At 40.7% G+C, this 24,985-nt stretch overlaps 1 protein-coding gene across 1 annotated transcript in view; it reads left to right on the top strand.

Annotated features, from left to right (window-relative positions):
- The window catches only part of PDXK (pyridoxal kinase), a 46,885-nt gene that overhangs the window by 12,724 nt on the left and 9,176 nt on the right, over positions 1–24,985 (top strand). Inside the window, exons 2-10 of the mRNA XM_082219908.1 lie at positions 6,332–6,386; positions 11,081–11,185; positions 14,936–15,019; positions 15,850–15,896; positions 16,705–16,790; positions 17,854–17,899; positions 22,394–22,505; positions 23,051–23,187; positions 24,113–24,179. Of these exons, the coding sequence (XP_082076034.1) occupies positions 6,332–6,386; positions 11,081–11,185; positions 14,936–15,019; positions 15,850–15,896; positions 16,705–16,790; positions 17,854–17,899; positions 22,394–22,505; positions 23,051–23,187; positions 24,113–24,179 (739 nt within the window). The remainder of the gene's footprint in view (positions 1–6,331; positions 6,387–11,080; positions 11,186–14,935; positions 15,020–15,849; positions 15,897–16,704; positions 16,791–17,853; positions 17,900–22,393; positions 22,506–23,050; positions 23,188–24,112; positions 24,180–24,985) is intronic.

The following is a 24,985-nucleotide window of genomic DNA, read 5'->3' on the forward strand; positions in this document are numbered from 1 at the left end:
TAGCCAAATTCTGCCCTCCATTGATCTTGCACAACCTCCTTGAATTTGATCCAGGTGTCTTTCTTCTTGTGTTCAGTTTATAGTTTTTTTCTTGTTTAGAGTAGAGGATCTTCGTAAAACAGCTGTGAAAATCACAATATGTTCTTTTTTTACTTTCCCTCAATTTCTGTTGGACGTAACACTACTTGACTTGTACCACAATCAGCTTGTAATTAAGATTGTTGTAGATTTAAAGGAAGAAAAAAAAAATGGCATGCGAGTGTTTAATTTGAATGCAGGAGTGATTAGACTAGTTACAACAATGACAAAAATAACTGTCAGGGCTGCCTCAGGTCTCAGCTCACAAAAGACCAACGCCAAGTTCTTCTTATATACAAGGATGTTTATTTCAGTTCATTATTGGTTCCACAACCGAGGCGCGCAGCCCCTTATCTGTTAGCCTTAGACCGTAGAAGTCCCTTCTGAGTCGGTCCCCCCCCTACACCAGCTTAAGATGCTGGATTTGCTCCACCTCCTCCTGTCTTTCCTTTTCCGCAGGGTCTTTCTGCCCGCTGGAGTTCCGCCCCTCCTAGATTCCTCTGACGCTGAATCTCCCGATGGCTCTCCCTCCCTCCTGCGGGCTTTGGGACCTGGCTCCTCCCCCGGGCTCTCCGTTTCCCCGCGCGCTTGCACATTTGAACTTGGCGCACGCGCCCAGTTTCCAACCCTTCTCCTGACGGTAACGTCACTCCTCTCACTGCTCCCCTCCCCTTCCGGAAGAGTGGCTTGTTCTGACCTCTCCTCCTTTCCAGCCAACGGAACTGCTTCTCCTGACACACTGGAACTCCCCCCCCCTCGCTACGCTCTGGAGGGGAAGCCGGCTTTGATCTCCAGCTGCTGCTTCGGGATTCCCTGTTGGCTGTTTCCCCCTGATGAGTCCCCCCGGGGCTCCTCTCCCCCTGGCTACAGGCGCCCCTTCCTGGGAATCCCCTGATTCACTGGGAAAGCTCATGGAGTCCCTTGGGCCACAGTCCTCCTCCTCCTCGCTGTCCTCGGACTCTGCTCAATGGTCCTCCCTCTCCTGCCTCCCATGTGCCTCTGCCCCTGAACCCCTGACAATAACTATTATTTCAGTGACTTCTTTTGGTTAAAATAAAGTCAGCATAGAGAATGAATTAATGGTGTTTTCTTTTTGTTTTGGATTTGAATTCAAAGCAATATGTTTTATCCTTTAGAAAGCACCATGCAAGTTTGATCTAGCTAGGTATGTTCTAGGTCAGGCATAGGCAAACTTGGCCCTCCAGATGTTTTGGGACTACAACTCCCATCATCCCTAACTAATAGGACCAGTGATCAGGGATGATGGGAATTGTAGTCTCAAAACACCTGGAGGGCCGAGTTTGCCTATGCCTGGCCAATAGTAACAAAATTCTACACACACAGTTTCAGCAAATTCTGCCATTCTGCTGCAGCTGAAAGAAAGGCTGCTGTGGCGTGGGGGAGGGGAGGTGGCAACCAAAGCTGGGGGCGGGGGAGAGTATACAGAAGAAAAAGTTCTGGCTGAAGATATGAGACTCAGTAATCTCAGAATGCATTGTTAATCCTACTTGACAGCTGCTTAATCTGAAGAAGAAAAAAGTTCACATATTGAGATGCGCAACTTAATAAGAAAGAAAGAAATCTCCTGTATCTGAAACCATTGTTGCTTTTAAAGCACAATAACTTTCAAATGGTTTGAGTGATTTACTATAAAATTTTAAGCTTCTAAAGAAAAACCTTGCCTGCAGGACAACACTTGGAACGCCAATGATTTATGTAAAACTGCCTTGCACAAAGCCGTCTAATTGTATTTTGTAGTTTCTGTCTGGAAATTAACAACTAAACTGCTATCCTGATAAACTGAAGACAGGCGTATTTGTTCAGATGCACTCTCTTAAATACTGTTCCTAATTTGGTGACGTGTATTGGAACACTTTGAGAACTTTGGAATGTTCCAGTAGAGGAGCTATGCTGTGTCACGATCCTGCAATGCAGTTGACATGCAATTAAGTGCCAGTTACAGATAGGTAGCCGTGTTGGTCCTCATAGTCAAAATAAAAAAATTCCTTCCAGTAGCACCTTAAAGACCAACTAAGTTAGTTCTTGGTATGAGCTTTCGTGTGCATGCACACTTCTTCAGATACACATGCACACGAAAGCTCATACCAAGAACTAACTTAGTTGGTCTTTAAGGTGCTACTGGAAGGAATTTTTTTATTTTAATTAAGTGCCACTCTGCCTTGCAGCTTGCCACTTCCATCAGGGGACGGAGGAACTGAGATTAAAGCATGCTGTGGATTAAAACAAAAACAAACTGTGGTATTACTTTGATTTGGCAAACAGTTTTTGATGTGGCTCTATTTTGTTTTTGGTTTTTTTGTGCCATAACTTTTCAGCTGATTCTTAGTTGGTCTCTAAAATGCTACTGGAAGGAAGTTTTTTATTTTGTTCCATCTTTCCAAAGTTTAAGATATTCCTCTTTAACTTTGTTTGGTGAAGAGATGGAAAATTGGGAGCTTGTTTCGGGCATAGAAGTGACTAGTTGCATCTAATGATGCTATTAAAGGCTGGTGGTAGCTGGCTTGTAGTGTGCATTGTTGCTTGCAGTATTTGAATGCGTTGCAGACATTGCTCATCTTGGCCCTGTGTGGTCTGCAGTCATCAGACTAGGTACTCAGATTAGCACATGTTTACTCATTGCTGAGATGGATGAACGTTTAAAAATGGGTATGTAATTTTCTGAACAATTCTGTCAAAAGATATGTGATCTAGTCACGTGAGTCCTGTTGGGAAAACTAAAACCTCCAGCTATCAGAAACAGATCACAATAAACCCATGCTTGGTAGTATGATAGTATTATCCAGTTATTACACGGGGTGAATGTCAGAATAGGTGGCTTGTAACAATAATTTTGAAATGAAGAAAATAATTCCTTTTGCTCAGGGCTCCGCTCCCCATCAAAAGCAGATCTGATTACCTTCCCAGTCTTCCAATCAGCCATTCTCTTCTCCCCTCCATACAAGTTGTACTACGGAAAAGCTTTTGCTTAGTATAATGTTACATGTTTTACAAGCAAAAGATCCCAGATTCTGTCCCTGACATGGCTGGGAGAAACTCCCGTTTGAAACCTTGGAATGCTACTCACAGTCATTGTAAACAATACTGAGCTAGATGGACTAATGTTTTGACTCTGTATAAGCTGGATCACTGAGTTCATATGTTCAGTTATTGGAATTGGGAATACGAAGGGGGACTAGGCCAAAATGTTTTATTTATTTATTAAATTTCTATACCACCCTTCATCCAAGGATTGCAGGGCACTGATGGCGGCAACTCTTCTCTGCCAGTGGCCAGTGCAGCAGGGCACATGGCAGCAAAGCAGGGAGTGTCGGCAGTGGCAGCAGCAGCAGGTATGGTGGTAGTGGCGGCGGCAGCAGGGTGGCACTTCCGGTTTTGCCTCAGGCGGCGAAATGAGATGCATTACCCCTGTACTCATGAGATGGGTAGTGGAGATGGATCCTGGCTTGTATAGACTTGGGCTTGTGTATAGGCTTTCTCTATAGTTACAAACCTTTTGGATTGCATTCAGACACTGATATACGAGGCAATTTAAACCTGCTGTTGTACAACCAGTAAACGCTGTGGCTTACTTGTTTGGCTATCTGTATCTATTAGAAATCGCAGTAATGCATTCCTCTTGTTTCTAATGACTATTTAATCAAAGCAATAATTCACTGCAAAGTAGAGTGGTGTTTACCCCCCCCCCCTTTGGTGGTGGCCAGCTTGTCTTTAAGATGAAGTTAGAATTTTAAGGAGCTACTATGGAAATGTTTTATCTTTTAGAGTTCTTTATTATTTTGGCTCTGCAATTATTTCCTCAGCACTTTCACTTTCTTTGTCTCCGCTGTTCTTAAGTTGAAGAGATAGAGAGACAGACAGACAGACACATATTGGTTGAATTTCAAATGGTCCTTGAAGAAAGAAAGCTTGCATGGAATTATATAAAACACACACATCTTCCTATACCGTATGGAGCACATAGACTTCAAAAGTGCATAAAGTTTTGAGTGCATGTGTAAGTGACAAGTGAAATATTCAGTACCTGGCTAAAGGGCATTCATCACATCGCAACGGTCTATGAGGCAATCAGTGGTGATTTTGAGGTGGCCTTCACTGCATTTATCAGGCAATAACTATAGCTACTGCTTGCTTTAGTGAACCGTGACAAATGGTTACCAGCTTGAATTCTTTCTTCTTCAATTAAACTGTGTGAAATGACCATATGGATCCAGTTTCATAAGTGCTTGCTTATTCCACTCAGGCTTTCAGCTGACTTACATTATTCTAATTGCTCACAATGAGATTTCACTAGTAAAAGAGCTATACTAACGTTGGTCACACAAGGAGCTTAAAAAATATTAACACCAGTAACTTTTATTACTGCATTTTTAAAAACAATCAATTAGGAAAGCTGTACTAACTTGGGCCCTGATCTAGGAAAAGTCCAGATATGTCACAATTAATGTTAAGTGTGATTGATTTTATCCTAGATCACAGGTGCCAGCATGCTGCACTCCAGATACTTTTGGGCTGTAGCTCCCCTCGTGTTTATTTGTTTATTAAAACAAATAAACTTTAAAATAAAATAAGATACAATAAACCACAGAGCTCAAAAACAGCCTTTCTCCAAGTGCCATTTTGTCTCAACCTACCAGAATTTTTTATTAAGTGTTGGACATTAATAAATATTATCTACCTACCTATCGATTTAAAGTTTGTATGGGAATAGGTGGTCCTTCAGATATCCAGGTCCCAAGCTATAACGGTCTCTTAGAGGTTATCAAATCAGCACTTTCATATTGGTTGCAAACAAATAGGATGCCAGTGGAGCTATTTTAACACTGGTGAGATGTTCCCTGTGGCTAGTACCAATTAGCTGCCTTGTTCTATACCAGTGTAGTCTTCAGACGTCAAATGCATTGCAATAGTCTCATTTTGAAGACTGTTGTGGCCAGTACACAAACAAATCTCTTCCAGCTCTATGGTTCTGTGTTTTCCTGCAGTAATAGCAGTTCACATTAGTTTTCCTTTGCTGGGAAGTATCCAGGGGGCTGTATACCTTACTATAGATGATGTCAGGATATGTGTGCATGGATATCTTGGGCAGCCAGATTCACACAGCTGCCTGTGTGAGAACAAATTATTGGAGTGGCATGAGGGCTCTTAATAAACTGCCGTCCCTATATTTTAAAGTTAATGCAGCTGTGGTTGCAAAGAACCAAGAAGCCAGCTTTATCAGTGGTTGGTGCAGATTCATCCAATCTGTACACTTCCCTAGGCCACAGAAAAAAAGATATTGCAATCTGCTAATATTTTGTAAGTGAATCTGATATGAGCCGTATGGCATAGCCTAGTTATGTGGCTTAAATTTACGTGAAGGGGCTACCCTGTCATGTCAGGGAAGACACAATGTCCCCCAGTGTACTGCGTGACTAGCAAAGCTTCAATTAAACTGCCAGCAAATTGCTTGAAAATGGATCATACACGATTTCTGCACTATTACTATTGTCTCCCTGTGACTCACTCTGCTGTATATAGTAGCTTTTATTTTTAAGACTATTTTATTCCTACCAAGAGAGGTTTGAGAGCAAATATATTAAATGTCAGATGTTTCCATCATATTTGCAGCCTAAGACTTAAGCAATGGATGGAAATGTAGCATGCCTTGAAATATCAGATAAATATATACGGTATTTACTGTTATCTCTATTGCTACTGCAAAGAGTCATTTACCTCTTTGCTACAACACCATACACATATCCATCTCACCCGCTCCTCCCTCCCAGGCTTGGCTGTTTTCGGGGAGGGTTTTTTTGCATGTTGCGTCATAATTCTGCGCAATATCAAATATAGTCACTGCAAAGGAATGCTGTTTATTAGTAATGTTTCTGTAAACAACCTTCCCTCATCCTCCAAGAGTTTCCCCTTTTAGGCCCTTGGGATGCTGAGAACTGGACATTCATATTTTCTACCTTTTTCTCTTCCTGTCCTTATAATTGCTGTAATATTGTCTTTACAGCTTTGCCCTGTTTACCTTCTATTTTAGTTTATTCATCAGTATCTTTCAACTGCGTGTGTTGGCAGAAGAAGGGAGACTTCCAGCAGAAGCGTTTTATTGTTTATGGGTTTGCTTAATTACCCAGCTTTTAGTAATCAACATACTGTACTTAAATGCATAGTGGGCCACAGAAATATGTTGCTGCCCTAGAATAAGGAGGAATTTTGTTTATAAGTATTATTTGGTTTTTTGCAGGTTTTGGGCTTTGAAATAGATACTGTGAACTCTGTCCAGTTTTCAAATCATACAGGTAAGTATATACATATATCTATTCTCTTGAGATGCTTTTAGTTTATGGAAAAGGGGATGGATTTTCCCAATGAAGGGATGCAGAAAGTGGAGTCTCCCAAGGATCAGTATTGGGACCTGTGCTTTTTAACTTGATCATTTAGAGTTGGAGATGAGCAGAGAGGTAGCCAAGTTTGCTGATGGTACCAAATTGTTCAGGGTAGTTAAAAGTGATTACAAAGAGCTCCAAAAGGATCTTTCTGAACTGAGTCAGTGGGTGATAAAATGGCAAATGCAATTCAGTGGTAAGCAAGTGTAAAGAGATACACGTTGTTGGGGGGGGGATCTTAATTTTAACATATACACACATGGAATCTGAACTTGTGGTGACTCACCAGTAATAATAACTTTGGGACAAAGTGAATAGCTCAGTGAAGATGTTGACCAAGTGTGGCAGCTGCTAGGGGTCCATGCAAGGGATCATTAGGACAGGAAATGAAAATAAGCCAACATCATAATGCCATCATACAAATCTATGGTGTGATTACACTTGGAATACTGTGTACAGTGCTGGTTAACTCACCTCAAAACACCTATTGTGGAGCAGGAAATGGTGCATTAAAAGGCAACTAAAATGATTAAGGGGTTGGACTGAAGATTACAGAATTTGGGACTTTTTAGTTTAGAAAAAAATATGAATAAGGCGGGGGTGGGACATGAGAGAGTTGTATAGGATTAGACATGGTGTGGAGAAAGTGGATAGCAAAAAGGTTTTCTCCATATCTAATAATGCTAGAAGTAGAAATGTTGGAAGATTCAGGGCAGACAAAAGAAAGTGTTATGGAATTCTCTCTCACAAGAGGTAGTGATGGCCACTAACTTGGATGATTGTAAAGAGGGTGACAGCATGTCTGAATACCATTGTTGGAAATTGTAGGTGGAGAAAGTGCTGCTGGTCTCAGGGCCTACTTCCTAGAGGCCAGATAGGGAAGCTTTTGACCTGCCAGATGTTGAAAACTGCGACTCCCATCATCCCTGGCTATTGGCCATTCTCGCTGGGATGTAATTCTGCAACATCTGGAGGACCAAAGGTTCCCCAAACCTACTGCAGGCACATATGAAATCTACTGTGAGAGCATGTTGTTGGATTAGATGGGCCTCTGACCCGGTCAAGCAGGTTCCTCTGGTATTCTTATGTATAATCCTAAATAAATGTTAAGAATACAGAACACTCAGGGACCATTCCCAACTGCCCAATGTTGATGACTTGAGGAGGGATTAGATTTGGTCTCTGTGCTGGTCTCTCTCTTGCTGCTGTGGAGACCTGAATGGATGGGTGGTTACAGCTGGTGTTTTAACAGTAGTCAGCGTCAGGCCCCCAAACAGGGCATTTCAGGGATAGAGCTGGACTCGAACAGAAATCCACTGATTCCTATGCGGGTCCATTGTCAGATGGTTCTTCTCTGTTGTGCCAGCCTGGAATTGGTGCTGCAAAACAACATCATCATCAACAACAACAAGGAAACCGCCTCTCACCTTCCACCCAGACCAACAAGAGCCAACAAGGCTTCGGATGTGGTGGTGGCTCTACTGCTCTGATGGTCCCCTAGGCAAGGTTAGGATTGTGTTACCTCTCTTTATTTGTTGGTATTGAGAGGATCCAGCTTTATGCGATATCAAAGGAGCATAAAGAACAGACTCTTGCATCAGATTTCCATCTGAGTCTGATCATTCCAGCCTTGCAAAGGAGCTTGGGTCTGGTGTTGCTCTGGCAGTGTTGGCAGCGAAGGCTGGGCTGGCGTGCGGTGTGCTCCTTTCACCCTCCGATCCCCGCCCTCCCAGCGTGTGTGCCCCAGGTGCCATTAAAGCACGTTCTGCCGCTGCTTCACATAGTGGGTCAAATCTTTCTTCCTCCTTTTCCAGCGGCCATTAGAAAAACACATGTTTTAAGGAGAAACTACTTTGCTTCTAAAAGTTTTGGAAACAGCCCCTTATCTCTCCAGTGATGAAGGATTTGACAATCAAATGCTTAGGGTGTTTATTTGTGTATATATTATGTTTCCTCCTTGGTTCTCCTCCAAGGAGCCTGGGCTAGCATCTGTAGAGGTAGCTTTTTTTTTATCCCCACAAGAATGCTAAGAGGTACTAAGGTTGGTAGTAATTTGTCTGAGGCTACCCAGTGGCAAATTGACACTGTCATTTGTCACTATAAGCACCTGCCCATACATAGACTTCATGGTTCCTTCAAAAAAAATGACTTCCTGATATTGGCGAGGGAGGGAGGAGAGAGATAAGGAGCATATATTAAAACATCTTCCGATGGACACTTGTTTTTTTCTGAATCACTCTGTTCCTTACATTAACGAAAAGGAAGATGTTGATATGCTATTTGTGATGCTCAAGAATATCCTTCTTTTAATCCTCCTGATATAGAGAGAGCATTTTAAGCTGGAGCCCTGAGGGAGCTCTGTTGGCTAAGTTGCCTGGCGAGGAGTATTTACTGTATGATTAGAGTGAGTGACTCACCTCCAAACGACATTGTGCTTCACGCTCGAATAAAAGGAGCTTGTCACACAGCCTACGTAGATGCTCTTTTTTTAAAAGAAGAAGAAAGGGGGGAAAGGGGGAGACAGTTTCAGTTTGTCACGCTCTCTCTCATGTGTACGAATATAAATGTTTTGGGGGAAGGGGCAGGAAATAGACCCTGATAGGCTTCTGGCCTGCTCTTAACAGTTTGGCAGGCTTGTTATTAGCATGCATATAAAGGACTCATTTGGTTTGCTTCCTATGCTTGAAAAGCAAAACAGGTGCGTGTTGTAAACTCAGATGCATTGTTTAATTTCACATTTGGGGATGCAGTTGGACTGGGATCCAAACAGGATTTCTCACAACAGGAATTCTCACTCCTGAATACGGCTTAAGCACATGCTTCCAGCCAAACATTTCCCACTGAGGCGTGCTGCAGAATGCTGATGCTAACTCAGACATTCTCTGTAGCCTCCTGTGGGTTTTGGCTCTGTAGCATCCTGTGTGAGGAACCTTGCAACGGGTCTACCCTAATACCAGGAGGCAGCAGGAGGCAGGATGGTTGTATTTATTGGTTAACAACAGATCAGGAGCTCAACACCCAAGCACCAAGAAGACCATAGAGTAGAGAGGTTTAAAGTAATGTGCAAAGCTATCCTCGATGCCTGTTGTTGCAGTACCAGTTCTGATTTGAGCAAGGCTAATAAATTTGCAGAACTGTGTTGGAGAATTAAGGAAAATGCTCCCACCCCCTTTTTTTTGGAGGAACAAGAGTGGAAATTTGAACCTTCGTTTCCAAGGATAACATATTATAGTATGCTGACCCATTTACTGCTTGCCCAGTACCTCCTGCCAGTCACAATGGGACACTGTGTCCTTGAATGCTCTTTGGCTATTTCCCTCCCTCTCAGAGTTTATTCAAAAGTGTTCTTGGCACCGCTTCTGTTCATCTTTGAACTTTTGTACCATCAGATGCCAAAATGCAATTATGTTTATAAAAGGGGTCAGAGAAAGCAGGTGGGTGAACTCCCTAACCAAAGCTAATGTGGGGAATTAATATAGCCAGATGGTAGATTTCATGCCTCAGGTGGCTTGAGGAACACCCTTTTGTTCTTTCACTTGTGGAATGTGATTGGTTTTCCTCTAATTCTATATTTGGAAAACCCCAGTTGCTTTCACAAAATAATAACAGGACTGTTAATGTTGATTTATTTCCTTTCGAAAATGCATTTATTGGGTCAGAAATTACTAGATTAATCTTGTTTTAGTGCTCTCACTCATTCCTCTACAAAACCTGCCACAACAATTTCAGTTTTAATGAGATTATTGCGCTGGAGATGCTGTGGAGTCAATCATTCCCTCTGTTTCCAGTGTTCAGGCTGTAACTGCCATTGCTTTATTTATTATTTGCATATTCCATTTTTAAACTGCCCTTCATCAGTTAAGATCCCAAGGCAGCTTACAGTATATGGAATTAAAACAGTAACATTTAATTTAACAAAACACTATAATACACACCAAACATGAATTCAAAATTAACAATAAACCAATCATCAATAGACAATATAAATATAACTGACTTGAAACACGTCAGTTTTCCCCAAAGGCCTGGATGTAAATATGTGTCATTAGATGGGGAACCTTTGTCTTGTAGGTCAGATATGACCTATGACCTGATTCCATCTACCCCACAGGGCTTTCTGAACACTGCAGCCTGCTATGGGTCTTTGGGTGAGTAGAGGTGGACTAGTAGTGTGGACACCATCAGAAAGGCAGCACTCTTCCTCCCCTCATCACCTGGAATGATTGGGTTGCCAATCACCCACAGTCTATATTACATTCTATACCTAGTGTGAACATCCTCTGGCCATGAAGGATCCCCTCAGGGGAGAGGTCTTGAGCAAATGGCCTTTGTAGCCACAGCCTAAAGGTAGCTCTGCAGACCTCAATATGTGTAGTACCAGCTGGGTGTTCATGGGTATCCATTCCTCAAGCTGTCAATCTACCTGCCACCACCTGCTGCATAATTCTCCAGACCTGAGATAATTCCCCACACAGACATTATAGCAAGGGTTAGCGCAATCTAAATGAGAAAAAGGTACAGACCAGTTCCAGAGAGATACACCACCAGGTGTAGTCTTACTTAACCCATCCAACCTGTAACTTTATTTGGTCTGTTTCTTTGCTCAGGTTATGATCACTGGAAGGGGCAGGTGTTAAATTCAGATGAACTTCATGAACTATATGAAGGACTGAAACTGAACAATGTAAATCATTACGATTATGTACTTACAGGTAAGCTTCTTAATTTTTGCGAGAGTGTTATCGTGGCGACTAAAGAACCTGAATAAAAAAATTCCTTCCAGTAGCACCTTAAAGACCAACTAAGTTAGTTCTTGGTATGAGCTTTCGTGTGCATGCACACTTCTTCAGATACACATGCACACGAAAGCTCATACCAAGAACTAACTTAGTTGGTCTTTAAGGTGCTACTGGAAGGAATTTTTTTATTTTGACTATGGCAGACCAACACGGCTACCTGTCTATAAAGAACCTGAAATATGTAGGCTGAGGGTAAAATGATTCCATAGCTGTTGTTAAGGCAAACGGGGTCCTAGGTGGCCTTCTCTCAATCTCTTAAACGTGGTTAAGAGATAACTCAGTGTTATGTCTCCATTACCTCTCTAGGAGAAGCGTTTTTAAAAGGCAACCTCAGCAGGAAGCTTGTAATATAAAGCTTTGCATCCAGCAAAATACCCTCGCTCACATTTCTGCAGATTATTATTAATAACATAGTTTCACCTCAATGCATACAGTGCATATGTTTTTAATTTCATTTTCTGTATTCCTTACTGCAGTGAATAGGCTTGTTATAAACTTGCTAGATGAAATTGATTGCCATATTGATTTATATAACTTCCTCAAGAAGGGAGGTGGTTTCAAAGCCGGGGATAACGGAGAAATTTAATGATACAGGTCCAGAATTATCGCCCATAAAGGCTACTCTGCCATGAAGGGTATTGCACAACTGACAGTTTATTTCCCCCTGCTCTGGTTTCCATGGAGTTCTTGGAGGTAAAGGAGATATTTAATAACAAAGCGAAGGAGATTGCACTGATGTGGCAATGAATTTTCAGCATAAACAGATTCCATTTGTTTTGAAGACCTTTTTAATTTTCCCCCTGAGGAAAATCTTAATGTGCAAAATGACAGAATAGCTTCACAGAATTGCTTTCTTTTACCAACCACAGCTGGCCAGCTAAACTATTTTTCTACCTGCACTATTGCTTTTTTTATTTCTTATCCTGCTTCTATCTGGGCTCAGGGTTGCTTTTTTCAAAGTATAGTTTGAAATAATTGAGGTAATTCCAAGACTGGAAAGTCTATATCATTTAAAGTTGATTTTTAAGGTATTACTCTGTGTCCATATTCAGAGCTTTTCAGGAAAGTGTAAGTTGTGAGGAACTATATTTTCAGGGAGTTGTGTGTAAGTGGGAAAAAGAAGCTTTGATGAAAGAGAGTATGGCACCAGTGAAACAAATCACATTTCAGACATTCATTGGCTAATATATTGTGCTTGCTGGGTATAGAGGTTAAAACTCTAATTTTAATCTTTATTTTTGCTCATTGTCTTAGCCCTGTTTGGGAAGAGAGAACAATAAAATTTTTCTGAAAATATTGGCCCAGGATGCGGCACCCTACACAGACACATTCCAATGAACCCAGTTTGGATTGCTAGTCTAATATCTAAGAGCGATACAATTTATTTATTTATTTATCTATTTAGATCGACAAATATATAAACTATTTAATCATAGAATCTCTAAGCAGCATGCATAAAGCAGCTGTAAACAATATACAAATAAAATAATCAAAATTTAAATGCAGTTATCTGCAACTTTGTTTACATGTTCAGGCAAGCTTGCTAAATAATTTTTTTAGCAGCTTCTACTGCATGTGGCGACTTTGGTCTCTACTTTCAGTATCACACATTGTGACTAAAGAACTAAAGAACTAAAATCACTGTTATAAGGGATATGGCGTTGCTGCTGTTTTTGTCCTCTTTGCTTTATAACGCCTATTAAAACAGCGGCATGTGATGTTATCACACGGGCCTTCTCCTTGCCACCGTCTCACATAATTGGCTGGTAGGGGATGAGAATGGGGAGTTTCAGAGTGTGGTGACATCATACTGCATTTTTTTTTGATACTATATGTTGTTTGAAAACATACAGAGCAGCAGCTGCCCCTTGTCCCTCACACTACATTTTTTCTCAGGTCTCCCTAGTGTCTCTTGTTATGTCTTGTTTAGACCTAAGACTAAGGTCACTGCCACACCATACATTTGCACCACTTTAACAGGCATAGCTCCTCGCAAAGAATTCCGGGAGCCCTGGTATGTTAAGGGCTATGACCTCACAGAGCTACCATTCCCAGCACCCTCAACAAACTACAATTTTCAGGATTCTCCATGAAGTGGTGTAAGAGTGCTTTAAATGTATGGCATGGATATAACTTAGGCCATATTTCTCAACTCTCTAAGGAATGATGACTAGACATGTAAATTATTCACTAAAGTAACCTTGCTAAACTAATGAATAACTTGAGTAAAATGTATAAGGGTCACTCCTATATAGGCAGGGCAAAGTTTGCTCTGAATTTCATCTGAATTACCCGCTACAACTCAACAGTGTTGAAGAGCAGAGGTGGGGGCTGGGGAGTTCTTGCTTCATTTGGTTTTGCAGAATAGCAAACCATCTATTCTAGTCACGGCCATCTTATACAGTAAATTTATGTATTCATTCAGGGTTTCTGAGGTGCCATTCACTTTGCCTCACAACAAGCCCCTTATGGGTGGGTGCTTGATTTGAGTGGCTGCAGCTTGCAGATGGGAGAACTTAGCCAAAACTAACAAAATATATTTCAGTAGGAAAATGTGTGCAGAATGTGTGCAGAGGAGGATGACCGAGATAATAAAAGGTCTGGAAGCTAAGCCATATAAGGGACAGTTGAGGGAGTTGGACATGTTTAGCCTGGAGCAGAGTAGACTGAGAGGAGATATGATAGCCATCTTCAAATATCTGAAGGGCTGTCACGTGGAAGATGGAGGAAGCTTGTTTTCTGCTTCTCCAGAGGGTAGAACTCAAACCAATGGATTCATATTACAAGAAAGGAGATTCCAACTAAGCATTAGGAGGAACTTTCTGGCAGTAAAAGCTGCTCAACTGTGGAACAGACTATCGTGAAAGGTGGTGCACTCTCTTTCCTTGGAGGTTTTGAGCAGAGCTTGAATGGTCATCTGTCAGGGATTTTTTTAGCTGTGATTCTTGCATTGCAGGGGATTGGACTAGATGATCCTTCGGGTCCATTCCAACTCTACATTTCTGTGATTACTCCCTTCAGCTCACTCTGGTTTATGGAGGGGTTGTGGGGGGAGAAGTTGGGAGGGTTCCATTTGACATGTGTGTGTGTGTGTTTGCAAAAGTAGGGTAGCTCTACCCTTGATAAAGAATACATTTATCATAGAATCATAGAATCATAGAGTTGGAAGAGACCACAAGGGCCATCGAGTCCAACCCCCTGCCAAGCAGGAAACATTTACCATCCTCTGCACTTGAACTGGCAAAGCTGAAAAACTAAATGAAGATCAAAATGTGACCTGTGGCACTTCAATTTGTGGTGACTGAGTCACACATGGAGGAAAGTAAAAACCACTACAGCCAATCTGCATCCTGAACAGAAAATTTGGTTGTCTTTCCTCAAGGGAAGAGAATGATTTTGTTAGCAGAAAAACTGTTTGGAAGCTTATAGTGGTTTCTGGGTTTGTGTTTTGCATTGATCTCTTAGACCTATGAAAAAAGATTGGCTTAAGAGTCCTTCCGCACGTCCAGGCAGATAAACTCTAATATAGCAAACTCACCCCAATTTATAGAAGTGACAACTACAGTACTGGCCAATTCATAGAGCTGCTGCCACTGAACAGAAATTGGGTGTGGAAAATACTTTCCCAACATAATCTTAATTTCCCCTCTTATCCCTTCAAAGGCTACACAAGAGACAAATCATTCCTTGCAATGGTGGTTGATATTGTTCAAGAGCTAAAACAACAGAACTCCAATTTGGTATATGGTAAGTTTCTAATATACAAATTATTCACTTTACATTATGTAGTTAGGGAGATCTCACAGACGGAAGATATTGGTGGCCCTTCTGAACATAACTCTAAAGGCTCAGGGAAGGCAAAAGTGGTTATGGCATTGATAGTATATAAAAAATAGATCATGATATTTATTGTGAGTAAATTAGTTTTGATGTCACCAGCTGGGACACCAGAGAAATCTCTTAGCAGCGCGGTAGTGACAGTAAAAGGGCATTAGCAAGTTCACAGCTCATGGGTGTTTTGTCTGGCAACAAGAGACTGATCTCCTCTGATGTTATAGTGGAACTTGCTGCCTTGACTTAGCTGCTCTGATTTCAAAGAGGCAACTGAGTGCTGGAGCATTCGCTAGAGAGAATTCAGATTCAAAGGTCACTGAATAACTTTCGTTACATTAGCTGTTTAAGTCTTGCCTGATATCCTGGAGCTATGAGACAAGACTTTGTTTGCTGGAATCAATATAGGTTAACATCGCTTTCAAACTGTTCTAAGAGGGCCTGTTCAAGTTGCTGCTGCCTGCCCGATTTGGTCCCTCTATGTATGAGTGACAGATTCACAGCCTATAATCCTTCTATCCTTTTATGGATCCTGTACAAAGTTTTTTTTTTTTTTTTTTTTGTGTGTGTGTGTGTGTGTGTGTGTGTGTGTGTTTTAGCAAAGATCAAAACAGTTTATTGTAACTACCATGGAGGTTTTCAATGAGCCTGGCATGGTTATGATCTCTTGGCTCTTCATACTTAAATGTGTTCTTATACGGTGGCATTATTGCATCTGCATTAACAATTTTAACTTTCTCTTTCAGTATGCGATCCTGTGATGGGTGACAAGTGGAGTGGGGAAGGCTATATGGTTGGTAATCATCTCACTCTTGGCCCATCTTAATGAATAACGTTATACCAAAAGAAACCCCATTTCTTCAGGACATAGATACAGACTGGACCAGTATAACAGGGAATGAAAACTCGTGTCTGCATGTGTGGAATGTGTGGTGTGCTGGCTGCTTGAAGTGCAACTGCATGGTGGCTACTCTGTATGGAAAGCCATTTACGGAAAGCAGCTTGTCTTAAAAAAAAAAATAGGCGATTCCGCGCCCCCCTCCCCCACGCCACAGCAGCCTTTCTTTCTGCTGCAGCAGAATAGCAGAATTTGCTGGAACTGTGTGTAGAATTTTGTTACTATTGACCAGGCATAGGCAAACTCGGCCCTCCAGATGTTTTTGGGACTACAACTCCCATCATCCCTGACCATTGGTCCTGTTAGCTAGGGGTGATGGGGGTTGTAGTCCCTAAACATTTGGAGGGCTGAGTTTGCCTATGCCTGCTATTGACACTCATGTGCAAATGTTGACAATCACACACACATATACACACACATTGGGGCATTCACAGTATTCCTCTGGGGATTCTCGGTATTTTTATGTAGATGCCAGCATGTAGCAAATTTTGAGCACTCCCTCATATGAAATCTTCAAGTGCAGTAATAGTTGTGAATCTCTTCCTACCAGTGTGCTTATCAATTTCTGGATTGAGCTGAGAAAATAACTGCTCATTCATGGATTTGTTTTTGGAGGATTTGAACTTTGTTAGAATAAACTGTGAATAATGAAGAATCTGCTTGAGCTTTCCAAAGCCAATATCCTTTTTCTTATTCTTTACAGTATGTTCCAAAGGATCTTCTTCCAGTTTATAAAGACAAGGTTGTGCCTGTAGCAGATATAATAACACCTAATCAGTTTGAGGCTGAGTAAGTATTGTTTTTCTCATATATTTTTAAAGATGTAGAAATAAATTGTTTTCATTATTTTCCTGATTAAAATGAAAAGTTGCATTTTGTAATGAATTAAAATTAATATTAAATGCATTCTTGACATTTCTTGCCATATATAAAATCACGTGCTCACAAATCTAAATTTTGGTAAGTTTGCTAAATTAGTTTGGCTGGGATTGTTTAAACAACATGGAGTACATATGCTGTTTGAGTCTATTATTTTACAGGGTCTGTTAGCTGAGAGGATTAGAAGATGCCAAGGGTTGATGAGCAACATAGATTAACTTCTTGTATTTGTTAGTGTGAAGGCAAACTTACACATTTTTCACACTGAATAACGCCTTAGTAAGACAACATTCAGAGCCTTTTGATTAGAAGGCCTTTGCCAAAGATAGTAAGAAGACTTTTAGAAATATAAATTTATAACTTTTGTTATAAATTTGAATTATTAATTATACCTTTTTGCCTTGAACTCTCCTTCGAGTACCCCTGTGTCAGAAAAAGCAGCTAAAATACCTGAAATAAATTAAATGAAATATGTTATGATAACAGTGCAAAAGGGAACTCTATGCAAACTTTTCTCTATCTGTTGAACCAAGGCAGCCCATAAATTCACAGAACTGTATAAAACATGACACAGAAATAGATTAAAGAATGAGAAATAGGTTAAAGAATGAGCCTCAGCTGGTGAAGAAAGAGGCCAGAATTATACTTCGGGTTTTATAGTAGCTCAGAAGGTTGTTAGAACCTTCCTTAAAAGTTCCCTACTTGCTAGACTCTTGAGCTTCTGTAATACTATGTCAGAGACAAAGGATACAACATAGGGGCTTGTTATACCATGTCTCTTGTTTTTGAGGACCAGTTTGATGGGAAACTGTTTGAATCTTTGTGCAATGTGGCGTTTATTAGTTTTATCTCATTTAAAGTTGGAGGATGATATTCCGCAGTAAAGTGCACTATAGATTTTATTGCTAAAATATTAATTAGCAAAAGATACCTATTTTAAAAGGACACTGGACTGTTATTTCCTGCTTTGTAGGTTACTTACCGGGAGGAAGATACACACTGAAAAAGAGGCTATAGAGGTAGGTGTTCTTGAACGCTTAGATTTCTAACTGCCCCAGTGAAAACTTTTTTAACGCCTCCATGTAATCGCTTGTGGGTCGAATATGGTGCTGTTGGTAGACTTGTAGAAATCACACAGAGATGTCAAGTGTATGGAGTGGTGCCTCCATGTGACAGTTGTTGTAGCCCTTACCATTGCTGTGTGATTGTGACTGCTCAAAAAAGGGTTGTTGTGACTGCTTGTAGACATTCGTACACTTAGTGCAGTCGGTCTGCTTCCATGCATTTACCACAAGTTAGTGGCACGTAAGAACTTTTAAAACAGAAGTGGGCAACTTTTTTTGTATTCAGGGGTAATTTGTGGGGTGGCTACATGACAAGTGTAGGTGGGACCGGAGCCAAACGTGGGCAAGACCACCTCTTTTCTCTGCCCCCATTCACAAACCATGTTAAGCAAAGCCATGGCTTAGTGCAAGAAAGCAAATTTGTGCACTCCTGGAGAGCAGATTGGAGCTGCTTTGCTCCTTCCTGGTCATGGTGATGATGCACTTTGCTGAGCTAAGCTGTGGTTTGGCTTAGCATGTTGTCTGAATCCAGGCTCGTAGTTTAGCTCTCTCCAAACAAACCACAAGTGGGTAACCGAAGTTTGGCCTACGGCTTGCAACTTGTGGTTTGTCCAGGAGAAATAAGCCACAAGTCCAAGTTCAGATGACACACTAAGCCAGACTATGGTTTCGCTCAGCAAAAGGCAGCTGCAAAACGACCGAGAAAGAAGCAAACTATGGCACACTATGCCCAAGAATTAACCTCATCACTTGCAGATGGTTTTTGAAACTGGGCCCAAGGGTTGCAGGTTGCCCACAACTGTTTTAAAGTATCAACTGGGACTCAGCCATACTTAAAGCCACAGTGTTTAGGATTAACTCTGTCCTTGTAAAAATGTTAATGATTCAGTGCTTTATTCTGCACATAGAGCAACTTTTTTTTTGGTTTTGAAAAAATCTCGGAGAAATGAACTCAACACTGGAGAAAACAACACTTGCAATTCAAAACTGACTTTCAGCATTGCTTTACTTTGCAGTACTGCCCCCTGGTGCTTACATGCTGGTGCTGTGACAACAATAGTAGGAAATGAGCATAAGCATATTCCACTTTACCTAGGGCTGCCATATGTCCATAATTTCCTGGACATATCTGGGGTTTGCCCGTTGAAAATGGCGTCCGGACTGAATTTTCATAAATTGTCTGGGTTTCCGCTTTTTGAAATATGGCAATCCTGACCATAAGGTTGATTAAGACACTTCACTAAGAAGATCTTTTAGTGCAATTATGTCTTTGTTCAAGTCTCCTGATTCCACATCTTAGCTCCTGGCACTACTTTATTTCCAAAACAAATTCATGGTGACCCACAAAGAAGCCCCCTTTAATTTAACCATCAGCCACAAGAAAAATAATAAGCGGAACAGCTTCTATTGCCAGCAAACCAGTGTCTCATGCGGCATTCAATAAGTGGTATGGAAGGAGCCCTGAGTTCTTGCTCTTGGTAGTTCCTCCTTATTGTTAATAAGAGAAAAGAAGATAGTTTTGTCAGTGTACTCTGGGTGCATGGCGAGCTGTTCCTTTAGGCTTTGATTCATGATGACAGAAGAAAGAGCCAGGCTGGCATCCAGGCCGGGCAGATTCAGTTAACGGGCACAGAAAACTGTGATGCTAAACTAAAGTGGCAATTGTGGAGTATCTCTGCACATTTGAAAAGTGTGCTGTATAAAAAGATAAATCGGAATAATTGTGTTTTGAGATAGAACTATTGTTAGAGTGTAGTAACTGTTACTGCTGTGGTAATTATGTGTTAGATCAAGGGTTGCTAAACGGTGGTCTGCAATAAACACACAAGACGTAACCGGCTGTACTTTTGAATAAATAAGGTATACTATTCATTGTATCAAATGTAGATTTCAACAGAAGTAGCTCATAAAGTTCAACGGAAAAAGCAGGATATTAGCCCTGTTTCGCCATCCTGGGCTTCAGGACTTAGACTCTGTGAAAGGATTCTGTGGAACTGTAGCAACCTTTCATGTGGATTGTTGAACTTCAAGAACAGACAGGTGGAATAGACACTTATACACATATGGACCTTATGCATGAACTGATTACAGAATGAACTGATCCACTGGGTCCTCTGCTTTTTCCGTTGAACTTTATTAGCTACTTCTGTTGAAATCTACATTTGATACAATGAATAGTATACCTCATTTATTCAAAAGTACAGCCAGTTACGTCTTGTGTGTTTATTGAATATGTTTCACATAACCATAGGTTTGTTGTTGTTTTGCAAACTGGGACTCAACCACACTTAAAGCCACAGTGTTTAGTCTGCAGCATATGTGTGGATTTGTGGTTGAAGAAGGCAGGTGGTACATCCCACATAGTAAATATTCATATTGATTTTTAATTGTATTTTTATTGATGCTTTTATTTCTTGTATTGTATTGCAATTTGAAGCCTATGGAATTCACATAACGTGATATATAAGAAATAAAAGATGCAATAGAGATGTAACAAAAAACCATACAGCATCTGTAGCACAGCACATTACAAGTGCTACAAGAAGCAGAAAAAACAACAATCCATAAGTGATCCTGCAAAACCCTTGGCAATTTTCCAGTGGTCTGTGGAGGGGGAAAATGTTTGGGAGCAACTGTGCTAATAGTTATGGTCACGAATGTGTTTTCATGACACAGTTCTGCACTGATATAGCTATGGAAGTCCTATAGATATAATTTACAACTGGATTGTAGTCTTAAATTTCTGGTAAACACACCCTGTCTTTAAATGGGATAATTGGGTACTGAAGCGTAGATATTCCAGCAATCTACTGAATGCTATTGATTCCTGTAAGTAAAGTCCTCTGATGTTAAGTTTCGCTAATTAGGTTCTGTCTAGACAAATATCCTGATGCCAAGAATAAACAGGCCCCTGATCTTTGCAGTTTTTCTCCCAGCAAAGCCAATTGAATGTCAGCCCACAGATTACACTTTTCCCTGCATCAGAAAGCATCTCCTGACTATTACGGCTATTTTTATCCTTATTCTCCTTTTTTTTTTTTTTTAATGCTTCTGGAGTCACCAGGGAATACCCCTCCTGTCTTTCATTGCTAATTATAATGCTTTGTTTGCCATTTTCAGTCTCATTAATGGAAGCAAGCCCAAGTTAAGTAGTCTCTGGACTGCCTGACAAGTTAATAAGATGCTAACTTTAGGTCTATAGATTTTCTAGTCACATTCCAAAATCTTTACTGAAGAATTTTCTGTCAGTCTGTTTGCTTGCTCAGTCCCATTCTGAAAGGGAAAAAATATCTCTTTAAACATAATAAAGTTTCAGCCAGGCATAAAACAATGTGGTTACAATGCCATCTCATTAAAACACAATCCCATCTCAATTATACTGCAACACTCAAGTTAACACAGGTGGGTTTTTTTATTATCTGAACACTTGTTTTGGAACAAAGAGCTGGCTGAATCAGGCATTAGAAATATTCTCATAAAGTGAGCCCCAGCTACCCTCAGGGGCACACTGACATGCAATACATCATGTACAACCTTGGCCTTTGTTTCCACAACCGCAAAGTTATGAGCTGAGAACCACCTATGCAGTAAATCAAAGCCAAGTTTAGACTAGTTTAATTACAGTGGCTTCCCCAAAATAACCTTGGGAATTCTAGTTTTGTGAAGGTTCTGATAAATATTTTGTTTAGTCCCATCTTAGCACGGTAAATATGGCTCTGGGAGGCAGGAGAGCACACCTAATACATGCAGTATACCCACATGTAGTCACTGTGCAACAGCCCTGTGTCTCTTGGCACAAACAGGATACTAAGCCCAGGCCTTCTTGTTTTCCATGCAGATATCCTACTTTGTTATCCTAGAGAAAGAAGACTGCTTTCCTTTCTTTTTGTTAGAAACAAAAATGGACTGTGTGAAGAAGAGTTATTTCCAATGCAGCAATCTTATACCAACTTCATTGGGAATAAGACTTATTGAAAGCAAGGGGACTTGCTTCTAAGCCAGGGGTGGTCAACCTTTTTACACCTACCGCCCACTATTGCATCTTTCTTGATGGTAAAATTTCTTTACTGCTCTCCACTGCTTGATGGAAGGAGGATTCAGCTTGTGCTGTAGAACCCACTACCGCCCACCTAGAATCCTGAAATGCCCACTAGTGGGTGTTAGGGACCAGGTTGACAGCCCCTGTTCTAAGCAGACAGGTATGGAATTGCACTGTAAGAGCCCAAATTGTCAAAAGTAGCGTTACTGGAGCAACTTGGCTTTTCATGAGGTGGAGGGTATTAAAAATAGTGGCTCTCACTAATACAAACTTTATAATGTTAAATATAACATACTTGTAAGTTTGTATTTTACATTAGTGCCTGCCTTTTGAGAAATGCTGGGACATTTAACTATTTGTCATTATTCTTCAATGAGAATTAACTGCTTAATATTTTGGTTCATGGAAAGGTAATGGATATGCTACACAATATGGGACCAGAGACTGTTGTAATCACCAGCTCAGACCTCCAGGCACCTTCAGGAGATGATTACCTGATAGCATTAGGAAGCCACAGGAAAAGTAAGTTGATTTATCTGTTTAAGTGAGAAAGCCCTGCTTTGTCATATGCATACACATTAAAAATACACACCACAATAAAGGAGAACATTTATTGAAAATTAAGTTTCATATATAAATACAGATACATGTAAAAATAAATCAGTTACCTTTCTTTCGAGATATTACTAATACATTTTGCAGACACTTGTTATTGTTGTGGTGGTTGTTGTTGGCATCGGCATCCATCCATCTCTAGAGACAATGGAGTGTGCCGCCAGGGTTGAAGTCAGCTCACTGCATTAACAGCACTGAAGTGAGCTCCCTGGGGTGCAAGCCTGGCCAGTGTGTAAGGAGTACATGGGCTGCTCGGATGACAAGACCCCGCTCTTGCCTAGCTGGTGTGGGCCAAAGGAAAGGACCACAATTGGCCTTGTCTGCTCAATTTGCCAGAGCCTTCCTTCGCATGTAGGAGAAGGTTGCTATGTTGCCCACCTATGAGTTAACCTCAGATTCCTGTTTGATTACATTAAACTGGGAAGAATATAAATATGAGCCTTCCTTGACAGCTTCACAAGATGGGACCACAGTGACACAGAGGATCCGAATGGAGTCTCCTAAAGTAGATGCTGTCTTCGTTGGTACGGGAGACCTGTTTGCTGCCATGCTCTTGGCCTGGACCCACAAGCATCCAGACAATCTAAAAGTATGGACAGACACTTTCCCCAGTTTTCCTTCCTGCCTCAATGACAGAAAAAATATTCTCATTTCTTTACTTTAAATTCTTAGTATGTAAATTTGTAAATGAAGACGACAGGATAAGGAAACGAGACCATATAAAGCAATAGAGGATGAATGCCCTTGTTCAGATGTAACAGTAAACCATAGGTTAGTGGTATGAGAATGAGCATGTGATAGTGTTGGGTTCATGCACTTCCAGTGTCAAATTATACACCTACCTACTGCATCAGTGCTGGTTATGCTGCTGGGTGCTAGTTCCTAGGTGGAGTAAGGGCTATGGAAACCTGCAAGATCAGCTTGAACAGAGGCAATGAAGTGTCAAAATAAAACAAAAAGGTGCATACAAGTTAAAATACTCTCCACGTAGAAGGTTTTTGGGCAGTAGGGTTGGAAAATACTGGTGCTTGACACTTTGGAAGTTTGGTACAAGTCAGAATAGGCAATACTGAGGTGGGAGTGGTTGTAGATGAACTGATAGGTTGATCTGGTATAAGGCAACAGAATCATATGTTTGCACATACTATAGCTTTCTGAGCAATGTCTCAAAATTTCTGAAAAAGCAAGAAAATACCATGTTAAAATATTGTATGTATTAAATGCTGACGCCCAGAATATCTGTATTGTGCTATATACCAGTCTGTCTTCATTTTGGGAAATAGAATATAATGTGCCAAAGGCTTTGTTTGGAAATAAAGCCTGCTACCTATAACTCGGTTTCTCCTGCATATTCCTAGTGAAATTGCATTTAAATTTAATGTTTCTCCCCATGGGCACATGTTTCGAAGAGAACAGCTCCAACAAATTGTCTTCAGTGTCAGTAAAGTAGTAGTGCTACTGGCCTGAGTCAATAAAGTGCCAATGAAACTGAAAAATTTTCCTTCCAATTGCAGGTGGCATGTGAAAAGACAGTGTCAGCCATGCAGCATGTTTTGCAGAGAACCATAACGTGTGCAAAAGGTAACCTATTTACACCATGCTTCTGAATTCATTCATTTACGATTACTGGAAAATACATATTAGGGAGGGGGCATAGCAGAGTAGTACAGCCCATATACAATTCAGTTGAGTTTGGTTTGAACATGATTTTAAATTGACCATCTATTACTCCTTTAATTTCATGCAGTGGCTCAATGCTTACAAATTAAGGGGCATATAAGGAGCAATACTTACAAATTCCACTCTGTAAATCTCCCAGGTGAGAGCTGGGAGGGTCCACCCCCTTTTGTGTGAGATAAGGGTTAAAATCTACCCATGACAGAGAGCTCTGTATTTTATTTTCTCTCTCTTTTTTTTCTATTTCCTCTCTCTATTTTCTCTTTTTTTTTTCTTTCTCCTTTTCTTTTTTGTTTGTTTTCCTTTTCCCTTTCTTCTTTATTTTTATTTAGATTGGTTTGGTGGTGTTTATTGCATTGTACGTTGAAAAGTTTCAATAAAAAATTATATATAAAAACAAATTCCACTCTGTAAAACAATGCTACACAGGTCATGCACGTCAATTAATATTTTGAATTGTGCTCTATTATAATCAGCTTTAATGCAGTCAAAGAAGTGGCAAATTGTGTTGAATGTAATTGCGTATGACCAAGAGGAAGGGCCTTATATACCCTTCGGGGTTGGGGAAACTATTCTGAGGGCGGGCGGGCATGATAGATGCTAACAAAATTATGCGTGGTTTAGAGCAGCTGTGGCCAACATAATACCATCTAGATAGTTTGACTACAACTCCAATCACCCCAAGCCAGCATCACCAAGAGTCAAGGATC

The sequence above is a fragment of the Podarcis vaucheri genome (assembly GCF_965113315.1).
Source record: "Podarcis vaucheri genome assembly, chromosome: 4".
Taxonomy (NCBI): Eukaryota; Metazoa; Chordata; class Lepidosauria; order Squamata; family Lacertidae; genus Podarcis; species Podarcis vaucheri.